Here is a 20501-nt window from a genome sequence, read left to right on the forward strand (position 1 = left end):
CATGCTTCATTCTTTGGTGCTCATCTTCTGTCTTTACCTGCCCTCCTTCTCTCCACCTCTGTCCTTTTTTCTGTCTATATCACTCTGCCTTTTTCTTCCCTCTTTTCTCTCCTAGTCTTTGTTTCTTTAGGACTTTTCATCTTTGTCCATCTTGTCTTTTCAGCCCCATCCAGGTTCCTCTGTGCTCACACAATTCAGGTCACCGTATGTTAGACACTCCCCCAGTCGCCCCAGCTGTAACCCGAGCAGTATTAGATAAAGAAACCATGTGTTCCCTACCAGCATCTGCGCAGTGCCTAAACCGCCAAACCTGGAATGCGACCAGTGCAGTTCAGGTGCCTTCACAATTGGGGCCTGCATATGCAGCTGGAGTTGTGTCACATCACGCTGAGCTCAGTCTCAGAACCTGGCCGCAGGCACAGAGCAATGCCTTCCCCCTTTGCCTTCTCTCGGTTCTCATCCTGCTTCCCCCAAACCTCCCTTGTGACCCTGGTTGGCAAAAATGAATATTTCTGGTTGCTTAGACTATTACCTAATTGCAATACTTAGCATTTGATCTTGTTTGTTGCAGTGTATTCCTGGCAAGCCCGGGCCATTTGCTACTGGTTCATATTCTATTATTAGTAACATGAATTTGGAGTTAGGCAATATATTTGCCTTTATAGGATTAAAAGGCAGAAATGGGAAAGAGGTCACTGAAGGTCTCCGCATGAATCTGGGCCAATGAAATAAAGCACCTCCCCACAATTTCCCCTTAATAAGAGGGAACCATTGGAAGAAGTAATGATTCTAATTCTGGTTTTTGTTAAACACTTACTGTGAGCCAGGTACTATACTAAGCACTGGAGTGGCAGTTTGTCCCACAAGGGGCTCCCAGTCTTAATCTCCATTACATAGATGTGAAGAGACTTTCCCAAAGTCACATAATCAACAAGTGGGAGTAGATTACCTCAACCCTCTGATTCCCAGGCTCGTGCCCTATCCACTACATCATGCTGCTTCCCATATAGTTTGTAATAATGATAGTAATAATTCTGGAATTACAATAATACCCTCTTAATCTAAAAAAAACCCAAAAAACATTTTGATCAGTGAGGGGAAATGATTGGGCAAGAATCAGGCAATGATTGGGTGACAAAAAAGGATCAGGTCTACTAATTCTATTGTAGTCTCCCAAGCTCTTAGCATGGTGCTCTGCACACAATTGGTGCTTAAAAAAGTATTCTGATTTACTGAGAAGGTGGAAAATAAGCTAACATACTTTTCCCAAGAGTAAGGGCAGGAAGGTTTGGATGCAAAATGCAGAAGTTATTAAGAAGGGCCTTCTTTTGATATTATTACTGATCTTCTTTGTCCACCAACACGTCCGGAAACTGTTTTATCAGTCTATTTGATGAGAGCTTAACTACACCAGGTTACCTGTTCAATGGCAATGTTCTTGATGACATTTGAACTACTGCACTCCCTGTAATATCAACAGACTAATAAAGGCCCATTTGAAAATGATCCCCAGGGAATTTCCATGTATAGGCACCATCTTACCTTGCATGAAGAAGGAGCTAGGAAAAGTGCTGGCTGCTGGTTTTGAGGATGGATAACCCGGTGAATCCCTATTGTAGTCGGCAGTGCTTGCTGACGGAGCATAAACCTGGTGAAAGAGAACTCATTTAGTTTGTTTCTAGTAATGACAGAGGGCCTGAAAGGCTTGTTACTTTATAAAAAGAGCAGGTATCAATATTCCATTTCTACCTTGCTCTTGTTTCAAACAGTTCCCTACTAAACACTACTTCTTTTGGAACATAAAAAAAGCCTCTATATTTATGTGAATGGAAAAAAACATTCTAAGACTTCAGAGAAAGCTAAGTAAGACATTTTCCAGTCTTGGACAAGAATATTTGTTAAATAATTGCCCGAACTAAGTTGAGCTGTAAATATACTGTAATAATAATAATAATAATGTTGGTATTTGTTAAGCGCTTACTATGTGCCGAGCACTGTTCTAAGCGCTGGGGTAGACATAGGGGAATCAGGTTGTCCCACGTGGGGCTCACAGTCTTAATCCCCATTTTACAGATGAGGGAACTGAGGAACCGAGAAGTTAAGTGACTTGCCCAAAGTCACACAGCTGGCAAGTGGCAGAGCCGGGGTTCGAACCCATGACCTCTGACTCTGTATAAAGTCTATAGGGTGGCCCTAGATATTATGAAACTTAAAAAAAATAATTCAGTGCTTGAAACAACACTTTTTTTTTTTAATGAACAAGGAACCGGAACTATAGGCATTAAAGACAGAAATGAAAGGAGTGGCCTCCAAACTAAACTCTTTGTTCCTCAACTCAAAAAAATGAAAATTAGAAAACAACACTATCAAAACCACTGAAAATTATAAACATGTCTTGGGATAGAGAATCCCCCTGGTGCTAGCTCTCTGCAGAGATGCATGAAAGGACCATTAAAAGCCTGGATATACACAAGACCACCAACACACAGTGCGTGCATCAGGAAACAAAAAAACAAACAAAAAAACCCTCTTTCTTAGTACTTCTTATAATTGTGTGTGCAATAAACTTAACAAGTGTGCCAAAAAACTAATTTACTTAACATTCATTTACTAATACACAAGAGACTCCGGAAACTAGTTCTTTATAATAATAGGCTGTGTATTTTCTTATTTATGTTTCATTTAAACAGGACAACACACACACCCTCAAAGTCAGGACCCATAAGGTATAGTTTAACTCTAATTTATTTTTTTCCCCTTTTCTTTTCTGCTAAATATAATTTTTTAAATCTCCATTTTCTTTTGCTTAAAAAGTTCCTCTCTCCAGATGGTCTCGAAGACTGAGACACTGTCATCTTCTTGATGAAAATGGATACCTTCCTGCCTCCATTTTGAAGCAGGCAGCAGATCACAAAATTGGCAGTGAGCCTACTCTGACATTCACAGGTCACAGCGAAAGGAAAGAGAAATCCACCAATGAAACACAACTGCAAGTAATGTGGCTAAAAATGCTCATATATTGCAGCCTCTGTCTCGTAAACATAAAGCAATATCACTCACATAACAACAAAACCCACAAAATAAGCATTAAAATGGGCAGGATCAAGATTTCACAAAGAAAATGTCTATATAGGCATAAACAGGAGTGATGCAGATATACATGCAGTCATCTACATGTACTAAAATACACATGACATGTGCCCTACAGTGTATGTGAACATTCTGAAATCTTGGTAATATCCATCTATGTAAATATATCTGATGATTAAAAAATGGGCAAACGTATCGCGTAAGAGATGCTGCATCTTCAATTACTTTTGTAATTTTCTCTAAAAATGATTCAGTGTATTAAAAATATGCACACTCATTAATGCAATGTCAAAGAGGGAAAGCATTTTTGAAGAATCTTTATAAAAATAGAAAATAAAACTAAAATCAGGCTACTAAAAACAGATCGCCATCCAAGCAAAACCAACAGTCATTTCCTTTAGAAACGTTCAACTTATCTCTTTGGGTCTATTGAACAATCTTGACAAGACAACTAGCATTCGGTTTTTTTTTGATAAAAGTTCCTGATATTTCATGAAAAGAGAAAAAAACCCAATATCGTCAACCAAAAAATTATTTTAAAAGGGTAAAAAATGTTCCTTTTTGCCTTCATGACTAAAGACAGCACTAAGATACACAACTGAGATTGAAATTTACATAAATAACTATCATTTAAAGGAAGAACTGGGATTTTTCATCTGATGAGTATAGAGATACACTTCAGTTTCCTGTGTATTTTCAAGAAACCTCAAAAATAAGACTATTTTATGAACAATGGACAAATGTATGCACCGTGACTAAATAATTCTATGCTTTTTTTCTAGAGAGATCTTACGTACAGTTTCAAAAAGTGGATTAAGTGTAAAATAGTCTTGAAAATAGCTCATTTTTTAAAAGAGGATAACGGACCGAAAAGATATTTGAGGTATATGCATAAAATGTCAAATTGGCGTAAATTTAATATGAAATGATTTGACAGTGTTTAAAATAAGCAGTTACATCCATTTCTGTTATGCCCTATTATTTGCCCTGGCTGCTTTTGTTGCTATTCCTTGTGAGATGTGTGGGAAGGACTGAGGCTAATTGCAGTCATTTAAATGTGAGGGGAACTTTAATTTATCATCATCATCATCATCAATGGTATTTATTGAGTGCTTATAGCTTTGATAGCATTTTTAAATGAAATTTCTATACTGAGGAAGCTGGAAGAACAATTCAAGGAAAAAAGTAGTCATTTGAAGAACGTACTGAATCATTGATTGATAACATTTACTGAGCACTTTCTGTACAGAGCACTCAACTAAGTGCTTGGGGGAGTACAATATAACAGAGTTGGTTGATACGTTCCCAGTCCACAAAGGGCTTACAGTCTAGAGGGGGGAGACAAACACTAAAATAAATTATGGATAGTTACACAAGTGCTGTAGGGTTGAATACCAAGTGCTTAAAAGGGTACAGATCCAAGTTCACAGGTGATGCAGAAGGGAAAGGGAGCATGGAAAATGAAGGCTTAGTCCAGGAAGGCTTTTTGGAGATGTGATTTTAATAGGTCTGTGAAGATAGGGAGAGTGGTGGTCTGTAATATATAAAGGGGAAGGGATTTCTATGCCACAGGGAGGATGTGGACCAGGGGTTGGCAATTAGACTATATTAAGGTGCAATGAGTAGGTTGGGGTTTGAGGAGAAAAGTGTGCTGGCTGGACTGTAGAAGGAAATCAGAAAGTTGAGAATAGGAGGGAGTAAGCTGACTGATGACTTTCAATATGTGGGAGAGGAGATTCTGTTTGAGATGGAAATAGGAGGGGCAAACACTGGGGGTTCATGAGGAGTGGGGAAACATGTGCTGATCTGTTTTTTAGAAAAATGAACCAGGCATTAGAGTTAAATAAGGACTGGACTGGGGAGAGAGACTGGGGAGAGACAGGAGACAGGGAGGTCAGAGAGGAGACCCAGAGTCCAGGAAGGATAGGGTTAGTCTGGCTCACATTCACTGAAATTTCTCTCCCCTTCCCTTTGAAAAGAATATTCCTAGGATGGAAAGTGTCATACAAACTGCAAAGACCATTTTATCTCCAGGTTTTTAGGTGTGTCCCAGCTAATAAGGATCAAATTCCCATCCAGAAAGAGGGTAGGCATAAAATGAATTAATCTAGAATTTTTGTTGTTGTTGTTGCTGTATTTGTTAAACCTTACTATGTGTTAAACGTTTTTTAAGGTATTTGTTAAAGTGCTTACTTTGTCGTTAGCACTGTTCTAAGCACTGGGGTAGATACAACCTAATCTGGTTGGATACAATCCATTTCCCACATGGGGCACATAGTCTCAATCCCCATTTTACATATGAGGTAACTTGAAGCCCAAAAAAGTGAAGTGACTTTATTTACCAAGGTCACACAGCAGACAAGTAGCAGAGTCAGAATTAGAACCCAGGTTTTTCTGATTGCCAGACCAGTGCTCTATCCAGCTATTCATCCATGACCGCGAAAAGGATAGCTGTCTAGAGTTTCAATTATTTGTCAAAAACTATTTCTCCTCACTCTGTGCAGCTAAATAGTGGAAAAGCTAAAGAGGGTGACAGATAACTTGATCACGTGTCAAGAAGAATGACATTTGCCTCCCAGTTTCTCCCTTACTCCCAATCATTCAATGATATTTATTGTAAATGGTATTTTTTCATTGGAAAAGTACAAAACAACAGACTTGATAGACAGCAGCAACTTCTAGCCTCAAGAAGCTTACAGTCTACAGTTTACAGTCTAAGCTTACTCTGAGGGAGTCAGCCTAGGCATCAATGAAATTGCACTCTAAGTCAGGTTGTATAAGTGAGGGTGAAACTTGGAGGCTGGGTATCTGAGCTGAGATTTTGGTCTTCAATCGGTCAATCAATGAATTTTTTGAGACCTTTTTCTGGGCTGAACACTGTACTAAATGCTTGGGGAAGTTTGGTATAGTTAGCCGACAGGATGTCTGCCTCAAGGAGCATACAATTTATGGAGGGAGACAGACATTAAAATAAAGACCAAGTAAAAGAAAGCAACATAATTCAACAATATCTGCATAAGTGCTATGGCGGTCAGGAGAGGGGAGTGAGAGGGAGTGATTACCCAAGGGTGAAGTGACACAGATGTGCAGAATTGACAGTAGGGAGAGAAACAGTGGGGTGGGATGAGTGGCTTGGGAGTCACTTTTTTCACCATTTAGGGGGTCCACTGACAGATAGTTGAAAGACACTCTATTTCATTCATTCAACTGTATTTATTGAGTGCTTACTGTACGCAAAACACTGTACCAAGCATTTGGGAGAGTACAATATTACAATAGACATATTCCTTGCCTATAATGAGTTTACAGTCTAGAAACAAAACTTCTGATAAAAGGACAGGTTCCCATGTTAAGAAAATAATGTTCACATAGAGTATCAGTTTATTTATACCCCCAAATTTGTATTTGTCTTTGGATAGAATTGTGTAAGTTCATTAATTCATTTCATATAGATCAACCACATTTTATCAGACTTTAAAAACTTTAGGTCCTATGGAAATCTTCTGATGTACTTCAGGTTTCTCCCCAACTTTACACTGTGTTATCAAGATAATGTTTATTAGCTCAAAGAAGCAGTCTTTGATCTTGGATTAACTTTCCTTAAAGGAACAGTTTGTACAGAGGGGAAGTTATTTAAAGAAATTAAAAGCTTTTTGTTTTTCCTCCTGGAGTAACATTTGTTAATTTTATTACAAAGACTTCAGATGACTGACATTTTTGGAAACAGAGGCGTTTCTTTTTAATTGCTTATGGTGCACCAATGTCGAATGCTTCATATACAACCAATATATAGCAAGTAAAAATTAGTGCCAGAAAGTTAATTCTTCTTGAATTGAAATCTAAAATCCCAAGAACTGAAGGTGGCAAAAAAAAGCACACTATTAAGAAACTCTGAAGGGAGCCAGTGGACCTTACATTTTTCGGACAGTGTTATTTTGGAGGGTCTGAAGTCTTGAAGGTCCACCTTCCACTTTCGGGTGGGCGGGAGTCCCTCTCATTTCCTGATCTTGTTGGCTTCTAGTTGTTTCCCCAAGCATATCATTTCTAGAACGGAAGTTAGTTGCGGCAGCCCCATTCTAAAAATAATGCTGCAAGCCTCTTCTGAGTCCATACGTGCTTTGGGGAGGGGTCGGGGTGGGGAGCTTGAACATAAGTAGAGTCAGTATTCTTCCAGAAATGACAGAAGCTACACATTCCCCTTTCACTTCATGGTTGAAATGGTTAAAGGCTGGCCATTTTAGGGACATTGGAAGCACTTGTAGTAGGAAGATACTTGTGCATCCACAGAATTCACTTTAATAAATGTACTATTACCACTAATGATGATGATAATCATGGGTACTGGTTAACCACTTTCTATGTGCCAAGCATTAAATGCTGGTTAGATACAAGATAACAAGATGGGATTTAGTTCCCCTCTTATTTTAGGACTTACAGTCTAAACTGGAAGGAGACATTGAATTGGCATTGAATCCCGATTTGACAGATAAGGAAACTGAGACACAGCGAATTCAAGTAACTTGCCCAAGGTCACTCAGCATGCAAAAAAAGCAGCGTGGCCTAGTGGATAAAATATGTGCCTAGTAGTGACAAGGACCTGGGTTCTAAACCCAGCTCCATCTCTTGTGTGCTGTGTAAACCTGGGCAAGTCACTTAACTTGTCTGTGCCTCAGTTACCTAATCTGTAAAATGGGAGTTAACATGATGATCCCCATGTGGAACATGAATTGTGTTCAGCCTGATTAGCTTGTATCTATCTCAGTGCTTAGTATGATGCCTGGCACATAGTAAGTCCTTAAGAAATACTATTTTTAAAAAAACCCAGCAGATATGGAATGAGAATCCAGGTCCCTTGACTCCTGGGCTTAGGCTCTGGGTACTGTGTTTGGCATGTGAAATCATTTGTCAGAAAGTTAGGACAGTCTTCAATGATCATTAGATACTACCCATATGTAGAGTGGTGATTACGAATTATGGATCTTTTCAAAAAGAACCATTAAAATTTGACCAATTTTACATATACCTACTTGAAGTTCACAAATCAGCTTTATCTGACTAGGCTGATATTTACCAGCTTCAGTGTAAAAGTAAACCTACAGCAGATTTGTGTTGTTTTAAAATTAAATAAAATGACCTTTAATCAATCAAAAGTATTTACTGATCAACTGCAGAAAGGAGCATTGTACTTAATGCTTAATAGAGTACAACATAATAATTGGCATTGATTCCTTCACTCAAGGAGGTTGCAAACTAGTCAGTGACACAGATGTCCAAACAAATTACAGATGAAAAAAGAAAGAAAAAGAAGTACATGCACGGTGCTCTGGACACAGTAAGTGCTCAGTAAATACTACTGATGATCAGTTCCTTCTTCAGTACGAGAATATGGATGGAATGTACAAAAATGCCACAGGAAATAATGAGTTCATTCACAGATGTGCTGAAAGGCAATAATGGGACATAAACAGAGGAGATAAGAAATTTGAAAATGAGGATCTATGGTTTTTAAAATTTCAAAGGGGAGAAAGTTCCATGCAAGGGAGAGAGCATTAGCAAGAGATTAGTGGTGAGAGATGATAAAGACGTACAGCGAGGAGATTAGCTTGAGAAGAAAGAAGAGCATGAGCTGAGATGAAGTGGGAAAAGAGTGTGGACAACTGGAGGGAGAGAACTTGAGTGCTATAAATCGAAGGTTGGAAATTTCTGCTTGGTATGGTTGCCATGAATTATATTTGAAGAATAGGAAGAGACGTGGAGAAGGAAGAGTCAAGGATAATGTCAGGGCTGCAAGATGAGGGATGGTGGCGGTGTTGTCAATTGTGATGGGAAAGTTTATTGGAAGAAAAGATTTGGAAGGGAAGATGAGATGTTCACGTTTAGACATACTGAGGTTGAGGGGTTTTAGGATCATCCATGTTGAGAAACTTCTGGAGGCAGAGGAAATATAAGACTACCAAGGAAGAACTAAGGCTTATGAGACAGATTGGGTCATCTTCCTATATATGAGGTAGACTGTAAGTTTGTTGTAGTCAGGGAACATGTCTATCAGCTCTATTATATTGTACTTTCTTCCAAGCGCTTAGCTTAGTACAGTGCTCTGCACACAGTAAGTACTCAATAAATATGACTGACTGATTGAATGGTAGCTGAATTCCTGGAAGTGAATGAACATTCCAAGGGAGTGACCATAACGTGAGAAGAGAAGGGTACCCAGAACAGAGCCCCAAAAGACACCCACAGAAGGTGGGTGGACAGCAGAGGAAGAATCAGCAAGAAAGATTTGAAAAGATTGCCCACAGAAGGATGAAAAGAACCAATTCTTAATAGTAGGCTTCATTCAGGCTTAAACTTTAATTTGTGGCAATTCCACTCAGCTCAAACTAAGAAACAAATAATCTGATCAAAGCTATTCAGAATGATCTGATTCCTTTCTAATTCTTGGAACATTTAATCAAAATTCCTCAAAAAGACAGTTATAGTTAATAATAACAGTGATAATAAAGAAAATGATGATAAAAACTTTGACACACAAATATAATCTGAGAAACCACTTTAACTCAAATAGCTTCGTGACGCAAGGCAGTGCTTTCCCTGCCCAAGACTCTATGTACACAAGGCACTGCCTGATGCAAATAAAACCACAGCCTTCTGGACTGCAAGAAAAAAAAAGTTAATGGGGCTACTTACATCCCCTCACCTCTCAAACAATGTATCCTCATTCAGGAGGAAGTCTCAGTTAAAGAAATATAAAGGGAAACTGAAAGAAATAATTACAATTATAGAACTGGGAATAGAATTTCAGTCACAATATTTTATAGAAGGTTTCTTTTAAATTCCATGGTAGCATCAATTTGAATACTTGCTTAAAAATGTGAATGAGAGAGGAAATTAAATATAGGAAAAATAAAGAAGTATATATACCAGTAAGAAAGTTACTACGTTTCTCAGGGCTCACTATGAAGAGAGCATTATTAGGTTATGGATGGAATTTGAAGGAAGCAAAAGATGTACCCCAAAAAGTTCCTAAGCTACTAATGTGAGAAAGATATCTATAATTCACAGCTCTATGATTTTGGACAAGTCACTTCACTTCTCTGTGCCTCAGTTACCTCATCTGGAAAATGGGGATAATAATAATAATAATAATGTTGGTATTTGTTAAGCGCTTACTATGTGCCGAGCACTGTTCTAAGCGCTGGGGTAGACACAAGGGAATCAGGTTGTCCTACGTGGGGCTCACAGTCTTAATTCCCATTTTACAGATGAGGTAACTGAGGCACAGAGAAGTTAAGTGACTTGCCCACAGTCACACAGCTGACAAGTGGCGGAGCCGGGATTCAAACTCAAAACCTCTGACTCCAAAGCCCGTGCTCTTTCCACTGAGCCACTGAGCCCCACGTGGGACACCCTGATTACCTTGTATCTACCCCAGCGTTCAGAACAGTGCTTAGCACATAGTAAGCACTTAACAAATACAATCACTATTATTATTATTAATTACTACCAGTTCTTCTTCCAAACCATCTCCCGATCTGCCTTTTCTCATTCGCCCAAAGAGTCACTATTCTGGTCAGGATTTAGACATAGCACGCATAGCCAGAGTACTTTATCAACTTCTCCCTGGTTCTCTCTATATATATGACAAGTTGGGATTGGATCACCTTTTTGAAAATACTTTGGCGTATGTCTGTCCACTCCAATTTTTAACTGGCAGCGAAAGGAGCAAAAAACAGACTACAAAAAGTGAGGGAAAGTGAGGGGTTCAGGTAATACAAAAAATACACATATTGATAAATAGGGTATTTTTAAGTGCTTACCTTAACCAAGCACTATATTGAGTGATGGGGTAGACACAAGACTGTAAGCTCATTGTGGGCAGTGAATGCGTCTGTTTATTGTTATATTTCACTCTCCCTAGCAATTAGTACAATGCTCTGCACATAGTAAGCACTCAATAAATACGAATGAATGAAACTAATAATCAGGCTGGAAACAGTCCCTGGGGCTAACAGTCAGAGAGGGAGGGAGAACTGATACTGAATCTCCATTTTACAAATGAGGAAACTGAGGCACACAGGAGTTAAGTGGTTTGCCCAATGTTACACAGCAGGCAAGTGACGAAACTTGGATTCCACCAGAGCACAGATGAGCCCCTGAATACTCTAGTTGATTAAAATGTTTAAAGGTGAAGGAGAAAGAAGGAAATATCACAATGGCACAACAAGCTACTAAAATAAACTTTAGTACTGGGATTGTAAATCAGAAAATATTCTGAGTGCTTTCAAGTAAAGGCTAATTTACTAATGGAAGCTCCAAGATAAACCCTATAACTCACAGTCATGTGATGGCAAAAGTTGATTTGCATGTTTATCACATAAGTGGGGAATGTGTTTACAGATATCACATAAATATCCTTCAGTATATTTACAAATAAAGGAAGGACATCTAAAAGATGTCTATAAACAAAAAATTCCATATGTATAGGGTTGTGAAACTGTGCAGCCTTTCTGCATATCCTATTACAGCTCTACCTTTCTCTTTCTGGTCAATTTAAAATATTTTTTAAATGGGCTAAAGATTTCATAAAAACTTGGTAAGACAGAGATAATGATATTTCCTGATTAGACTGAATGAAATAAGAGCTTTTACTTCCCAAACTCCCAAAAAAGTGATTTAAAAAAAATGCCGGTTCTCATGAATGTAAAAAAAAAAACCTGACATAGCAAGGTTAATATTTTATTTTACTTTTCTTAGGAAAAGAATGCATACTGTTACAAAATAAGAAATTCTGAACGTTGGGGTTTAACAATATGGAAGAGAAACAACATGGCCTAATGGATAGGGCTCGGGCCTGGGAGTCAGACGGATCTGAGTTCTAGTTCCGGCTTTGCCACTTGTCTGCTGTGTGACGGGCAAGTCACTTAACTTCTCTGTACCTCATTTACCTCTTCTATATAAGGGGAATTAAAAATGTGAGCCCCATGTGGGACAGGTACTCTGTCCAACCTTATTACTTTGTATCTACCCCAGCACTTAGAACAGTGCCTGGCACACAGAAAGCGCTAAACAAATACCATTAAACAAAACAAACAATAAAAAAACAAGAATATCAGTGAAACTTGTGGTGTAACTGTGGTATCCAATACCAGTTCAAAATCACCAAGGATTAGGAATATTTTTGACCACATATAAAGATATATGCAACGCGGAATGATTATGGTGAAGGAAATTTACCTGTACTAATTGATGTTGAATGTATATGGATAATTTGTCTCTCAAGCACTTTGAGGGAAGGGATTATATCAACTCTTTTAAGTTGGCACTGCCATAACCTTGTAAAAAAATCTAGTATTCTGGGGGTTCTCAACAATTTTTTTTTTTTTGGTAATGGTATTTGTTAAGCACTTAATATGTGTCAAACACTGCTCTAAGTGTTGGGGTAGATATAAGCTAATCAGGTTGGGCACACTCTCCTTTCCCCCATGGGATGCACAATCTAAGTAGGAAGAACAAGAGGAATTGAACCCTCTTAAGGAAACCGAGGCACAGGGAAGTTGTAACTTGCCAAGGTCAGAGAGCAGACGTGGTAGCGCCAGGGTTAGAACCCGGATCCTCTGACGCCCAGACAAAGGAAGAGAATCATGTAGCTGGATATCCTCTACCCCAGTAAACGATCATCATCATCACCACCATCATCAGAATTTACTGGATGCTTCCTGTGTTTAAATTGCTATATTAGATGTTTGGGGCATACAATAAAAGTAGAAGACTTGGAGAAAACTGCAATAGTAAAAATATATTCGTTCATCTTTCCAACGAAGTTTCAAGGCTGGAATCATAGTACATATTTTTGCTACTGGCTTACCAAATTGTGTTTTAGTCTTGGAAACACAGGACAAGAGGAATTCATGAGATTTGGCATTGTGTTCTCCCAAGAAAGTTCTCAATAAACATCACCGACTGAACAATTTCACTTTATCTTGTGCACTACCCCTAAATCTCTGAATCAAAGTCACGACTAGGAATCATCATTAATGTTAACAGTGCATCTCTCTTCTTGAATTAGCTACTAGAGCCATTTCAAACAAAAAGAAAATATAAAGTGATTGCTTAAATGCAAGATAAAAATTTATCTTTTACAATTTTTGCTGAGATATAATTATAAAATAGCATTAAAACAATTATCATTATCAAATGCCATTGAGTCATTTCTGATTCATAGCGATTCTATGGATGTATTTTCTCCAGAACGTTCTGTTTTATGCCATAATCTGTAACCTTGCTAACGGTTCTTCCATTATCGTTGTTATGGTTTCTACCCATCTAGCTGCAGGTCTGCCTTTCCACATTTTCCCTGGACTTTTCCTGGCATTAGTATCTTCTCCAGAGAATTAGTCCTCCTGATTATGGGTCCAAAACCTTGATTATATTTTGCAACCATCTTCTGAAAAATTCAAAAGGCTTTCACATATATTGAACCCAATTATCTTGGAAAAATAATTTTGATCCCTTGGGATGAAAGGTACTATTATTATCATTATCCTCACCATCATCATTATCATCCCCTGCCTTGGCCTCTAAGTGCATCTTGCAACATACTGTAAATGACAGGATCGAGGCTCATCTATCATTTTTGACAGGAAGCTCCATCATTATTACTAGTCAGTTAATATTATTTATTGAGTGCCTATTGTGAGAAAAACACTTGGGAGCATAAATAAAAGTGGAAGATGCAGTCTTCAATCTTATGGGAGAGGCGGACAGAAAGGGAGTTTATTAAATGTAATGGGAACAGGAGGAAAGATTTGGATAGCCATTTGCAGCTAATAACAATGAAAGTAAACAAAGAATAAAGCAGTTAACATAAGAGTAATGACTGAGTCTAAGGATAGCATGGCCTAATGGATAGAACCCTGACATGGGAGTCAGAAGGGCCTGGGTTCTAATCCTGACTCTACCACTTGCCTGCTGTGTGACCTTGGAAAAGTCACTTAACTACTCTGTGCCTCAGTTACCTCAACTGTAAAATGGGAATTAAGACTGAGCCCCATGTGGGGCAGGGAGTGTGTTCAACCTGATTAGCTTATCTAGCCCAGGGCTTAGAACATTGCTGACACATAGTAAGTGCTTAACAAATCCCGTTATCATTACCATCATCATAAAGTGGCTAGGGAGTTGATGTTTAGACAGGGAAATACTCCCAAGATGATTTTTTGGGGAGGGAGGCAGGATTGAGGGCAGTGGGGGTAATTTAAAGAAAGGGAGGGACAGTGTTTGACAGATTTGAGGGAGAAGAGGATTCCAGATAGTGATTAGGATGCACTTAATAAGTTAGAGATGGAAGAGTTGAGAGCAAGATACGATTAGCTTGTTATACAAGAGGCCTTCCCAGATTTAGCCCGCATTTCCCCACCCTTCCTCCCTCCCTTCCACGTCAATAATGCCTGTGGCTAGATATTCCTTAAACACTTGGATACTCAACCCCAGTGCCATAGCATTAAGTAGATATGCTTCTAAACTACTATTCCCCCTTTTCCATGTCTGTCTCCCCTGCTTAGACTGTAAACACCTTTTGGACAGGGAATTCATCTACCAACTCTGATGTACTGTCCTCTCCCAAGTGCTTAGCACATGACTCTGCACGTAGTAAGTGCTTAATAAATAACGTTTATTGAATCAGAAGATTCGCTAGGGGAAAATACACTCAATGAAACATTCACAGAGATTCTGTTTTTGAAGACTGTCCTTGATTTCAATAAATATTTTAAATGAAGCTTATCTAGCCTTATAATGTGATTATGGTGAAAAGAGAGGGGCAATATCATCATCTCCATTTTACAAGTGGAGAAAGGATGAGACCTACCCAAAATCACAGAGTCAAGGCTATAACTCGGACATTTCACTGCTCATTCACTCCATTCCACTGATAAAACAAACCAACAGGGCTTAATAGCTTAGTGAAAGTACCACCTCTGACTGGGCCATTTATTTTTACACCCGCATTACCATGGCCTTTGTATTAAAAGAACAGACACTGTACGTGAGCTATTGATTTTGGTCTTATGTATCAGAGGATGGCTTCTGCCAACATCCTGAGTCACTTGGTTCTAGTTGAAGGTGCCTTAAATTGATTGAGCTACACCTGGTTAAACTATTCATGAAACACATTACTGCTGAAAATTTGGTCCAGGTGAAATTTCCCCTTTTCTTTATTATAGTTTTCTTTGCAGAAACTCAAATGTGAGTTGGCTTATACATCAGACTTAAAATCGCTACAGATAATATTTTTCATCCTAATTGCTAAATGCTACCCATTTTTAAGTCTTTTTTTAAACTTCTAACAGAAATGGAAATTGTGCTACAAAATCCCTTGATATATGAAATGTACAAGGGAAGTACCAACCCCTCTTCTAAATGACTAAATCTTAAAAAAAAGAATTGTTAGTACATTCAGATGCATTAGCAGAGTAGACTTGAAATTATACAAAGGAGTAGATAAACTGTTTTTAGTTCTGTGAAAAGAGAATAGTTTAAACACCAGAAAAAGGAAAGATTGATCATAAATATAACCTGTAGGGTATACAACATCTATAGGGTAAGAAATTTTACACCAAAACTTTCACAATAGTAAACAAAATCAGTCACTACAGGATATAACACATTGTTGAACTAAAGATACTTCCAATGACTGCTTTGCTCCTAAATTCACAAGATGACTGTTATATGTTGCTAATTTAGTTTAAGTAGAAATCATTGCACGGTACAGAATTTATCAGCTAGATAAACTAAAAAAAAGTATATTTTCTGTTAAAATGGCACTAAATTCATGAAATAATGGTTAAGTATATGAATATGTTATATCTTAGAACATGTCCAGGAATAAATAGAACCATTAACCATTTCGAATCCATCACAACCACCCTATTCCATCCACCTCTGGAGGAAAATCCTGGGTAGGCATAAATAATATGTGGCAAGCTAAGACTCTATCCAAATTTCATACATCCTTAAGTTGTGCCTCTCCATATTAATTTTAGGATGAGTTTTCCATTCAATTTACAGCTTTTATTCCTTAACAGTTAGTACTTGCAAATACAAACAGCAGCAATTTAATAAAAAGATCAAAAGAATTATAACCACAAGATTCTTCAAAAGTATCCCGGAACTGAATTCTTAGGAAACAGGATTAGTGTTAGAAGAAGGGTCATGCATTCCCATTTTTAAAAGATGAATAGAAAATTATGTTTGGTTCAGTGAAACAAAGTAACAGTAAACAAACACCTTGAAATCCTAAAGAAATATTTCACGAGTGAGTCTGAAATCAAAGAATTAGACAAACAATGGTATTGTGGGGACAGGAACCTTGAATTGTGACATCATGAAAGAACTGCAAGAATGGAAGTCTTAATAGACCTTTTATCCTTTCATTTTTTCTCAGAAATTCAATTCTAAAAAGGAACATAAACAAACATAAAAGGGGCAAGAGTCTATTTTTATTTTCCATTCTGAGAAGATCTTTTTTCAAACAATTAGGGTTACATCCCATGCTAAGAGGTCCTAACTTACTCTGAAGGAGACTGAAAGTCTTTAGTCACTGCTAAATCTCATGACAATGCCTACTAACTTGCTACCACTGGAAGAATGCTCAACACAGGGCCATTAATACTGTGGATGGTTAACACACACTTAAAAATAATTGTAGTATTTGTAAGTGCTTTCTATGTGCCAGGCACACTAGTAAGGACTAGGGTGGGTACAAGTGAATTGGGCTGGACTCAGTCCCCATCCCTTATAGGGCTCACAGTCTTAATCCTCATTTTACAGCTGAGGTAACTGAGGCACAGAAAAATAAAGTGACTTGCCCAAACTCATACAGATTGGCAGGTAATTGGCTTTCTTTAACTAGCAACTTCTTTCGTCTATGATAATGCCTTTAATTGATTAGGAATCATGCCTCAACTCAATCTTACGAAATTGGAAAATGAAGTAGTGCAGAATGTCATACAGGCAAGGAAATGGAAAGAAATGAGTTCAAGAGTGATGAGAAATGCCACGCTTCCTAATGAAACCAAGGCCAAAACAGTCTGCATTGAAATTACAAAGTATATCAGAGAAATGCAACCCAAATTTCTCTCTCCTGAAAGCCTATTCTTTGATTAAAGTGATGAGACCTCACTTCTTACACAACTTGCAGAGTGAGTGGTTTCAGAACCCAGCCCCGGTGGTCCAGACACCATTCAGTTAGTCATTTAGTCATACTTATTAATTTCTTACTGTGTGCAGAGCACTGTACTAAGCACTTGGGAGAGCATAATATAACAATATAAGAGATACATTCCCAGCCCACAATTAAATTACAGCCTAGAGGAAGAAGCAGAAGCTCCTAGCATAGAGTACTAGTCTTAGACCAGTAGAGGTTCCTTGATCAGTCAATCAGTCATATTTATTGAGTGCTTACTGTATGCAAAGCACTGTGCTAAGCGCTTGGGAGAGTACACTATAACACTGAACAGTCACATTCCCTGTCCACAACGAGCTTAATGTTTAGACAGATCCTGGTTTTCCTCTAGACTTCCCCCCATTTAAAAAAAAAATGAAGCCAACAATGGTCTTTCCTTACCTCCCACCCGCCTTTTTTAAAATAGTTTGTTAAGTGCTTACTATTTGTCAGGCACTGTACTAAGCATGGTGCAAGATACAAGCTAATCAGGGTGGACTCAGTTCATACCCCACACGGGCTTCACAATACTCATCTTCAATTTACAGATATGGTATCTGAGGAACAGGAAAATTAAGTGACTTTCCAAAGTCACACAGCAGACAAGTGGCTGCTATTCCTGGCTAGTATTAGAAAAACAGTAAGTAAACATCAAAAGAGGCAGTGGTTTTCAACAGTTGAGCTGGGCCTTTAGACTGTAAGCTTGTTTTGTGCAGCGAATGTGTCTGCTATATTGTTGCATGGTACTCTCCCAAGTGCTCAATAAATATGATTAATTGATTGATTGAAGGGCTTTGATTCAACGGCTGGAGAAATCTTAGCATCCGATGTCATAAAAATGAAAGAAAAGGAAAGTAAAGAGGATAACATTAGAATCCTGGTGATCTGGGTAAGGATTCAAGCTGGGGGCTGGGGCTCTAGAATGTAAGCTCACTGTGAGCAGGGAATGTATCTGTTACACTGTACTCTCCCAAGCACTTGGTACAGTGTTGTGCACATAGTAAGCACTCAATAAATATGATTGACTGATGGACAGATTGGGCCCTTCTGCCTCACAGTCTCAATGAAGTGAATTCAATTCTTTAACTACTAAGTTGACTACCAGTCTGGAATTATTCAGAAACTCTATGTTTTGCTGAATATTCAGATCTTGTCAATTAAGGGCATCAGGAAAACTGCAGATGAGAGGAAAATCAATGGTACAGCTCTGCCACTTGTCTGCTGTGTGACCTTGGGCAAGTCACTTCACTTCTCTGGGCCTCAGTTACCTCATCTGTAAAATGGGGATTGAGACTGTGAGCCCCATGTGGGACAGGGATTGCGTCCAACTTGATTTGCTTGTATTCACCCCGGTGCTTAGTACAGTGCCTGGCACAGTAAGCACTTACCAAATGCCTTAATAATAATAATAATAATAATAATAATAATTTTGGGAATGCCTAGTGTGATAAATGCTTGAGAGTGTTGGTAGACATGACCCTTGCCCTCAAGGAACTTAGGAAAAGGATCTAAGACTTCAATTGTCCTAACAAAGAAAAATCTTCAGAAATTCCAAATCCAGTTGTGGTTCCCAACTTTCCACTTATCATCTCTGCCAAGTCTTTGCATCATTATAGTCTAATATCTATGCATCACTATTTTCTAATATCTATGCATCACCACTGCACACAGACAAAATGGTTTTATGATCCAAAATGGAGTAAGCTATTTTTCTCACCGGCCTTTCCTCCCCACTTCATTGTTCTAGAGCAGACAGAAAATATAGTAGTAATCTCAAAATAAGAAAATAATAAAGAAGCAACCTACTAATGGCATTCTACCTTTCAGGTTTTTGAACTTTGGTAGTGGTAATTCAGGACAAGGACTGTTTTTGTGAGCTCTGATAATCCTCTATTCCGCAAAGGTCTTTCATGACTTCACTCTTGGCAAGGGAAATCTAAACTAATACGGCATCATAGGGAAGTCTGCTTGGAAGAACAAATCCCAAATTGTTTCTCGGGGAACCCCTGATCACCACCACTTACCTGCGGAGCCATTGTTTTCCCCTCCGAGGATCGTGTTAGCCCTAGGTGCTGCTATCGACTTGGGTGGGCCACTTTCAAATTTGCAATCACCACTGACTACCCCGTAGCCACTCCCACAATGGTGCATCCTGAGGCCATTGTGTCTGCTACATGTATACATCTATGAACCATGTATCTTTGAAGCGGGCCCCAAAGTGGCAAAGCTTCAAAGGAACTGAAAGTGTGGGAAAGATGAGAGAAGAAAGAATGGTTTGGGGCAGATGATACTTCTTTACCACTCTTCCCTTTTCCTTTTTTGGAAACCTGGAAAGGCAGAGCCAAGATGAAGGGGGATAGAGCCTGAATCTTCTTCCTGCCACCATGATCTACTGTCTCCATCCTTTCATCAATCAGTCAATCAGTGGTATTTATTGAGCACTCACTACATGCAGAGCACTGCTGTTTATGAACAACAGGTCACTCTCGAAGAATAAATCTCAGGATCCTAAATTATATGCCTAAATAAAGGGTAGGTAGGCCAACTGTGAGACCTCTAGGTCCAAAGTGTGTATGTTCATGCTCTAGGACTAAGTAAATGAAGTGAAGTAGCAAAGATTTAATTAAAAAAAAATAATGGCACATCAATGTTTACTGACTTCAGCATTTATTAAATATCAAAATTTTAGACAGATTCTTAATGATCATCTTCTTGAGCTCCAAGAGGATATCTGTCTATGACTGTCATGATCAACACCTTCATATCCTTCCCAGAGTGAAACTTCTTTAGAATTTTTCTGAGGATGGGAGGGAAGGGGAAAGGCATTACTATGACCTATTTAGGGAAACGTTAGTATCTGTGGTAAATACTGCTCTGTGAGTCTCTGGAAGTAACTTTAAAAAGCAATTATCATGCATGGGTTAAAGCAAAGGGTGGCTCAGACCCAGGCACATGGTAAATTGACGTTTCATTGAACTTGGATACTAATATTAAGGATGGGTAAGCCCAGACATGTTTTGTATTTGTTAAACGACTCAAACGATTTTTCAAATGTCATGGGTTCAGCACAACCCAAAACACATTTTCCCAGCACTTCTTCCCTCTGTTTTTTCAACCCATATGTATTTTGAAGAAGGTTTAATTCATATGTTTCTCATTTATTTACATGTAAGTCATGAGAATTTTGTTTGGT

At 38.5% G+C, this 20501-nt stretch overlaps 1 protein-coding gene across 11 annotated transcripts in view; it reads right to left on the reverse strand.

Moving 5' to 3' along the window:
* TCF4 (transcription factor 4) overlaps nucleotides 1-20501 on the reverse strand; it is a 413931-nt gene that overhangs the window by 71572 nt on the left and 321858 nt on the right. For all 11 annotated transcript variants that reach the window (XM_029059030.2, XM_016226204.3, XM_029059033.2 and 8 more), the window contains one exon: nucleotides 1543-1648. In XM_029059030.2, the coding sequence (XP_028914863.1) occupies nucleotides 1543-1648 (106 nt within the window). The remainder of the gene's footprint in view (nucleotides 1-1542; nucleotides 1649-20501) is intronic.

This window comes from Ornithorhynchus anatinus, chromosome 3 (genome assembly GCF_004115215.2).
Source record: "Ornithorhynchus anatinus isolate Pmale09 chromosome 3, mOrnAna1.pri.v4, whole genome shotgun sequence".
Taxonomy (NCBI): Eukaryota; Metazoa; Chordata; class Mammalia; order Monotremata; family Ornithorhynchidae; genus Ornithorhynchus; species Ornithorhynchus anatinus.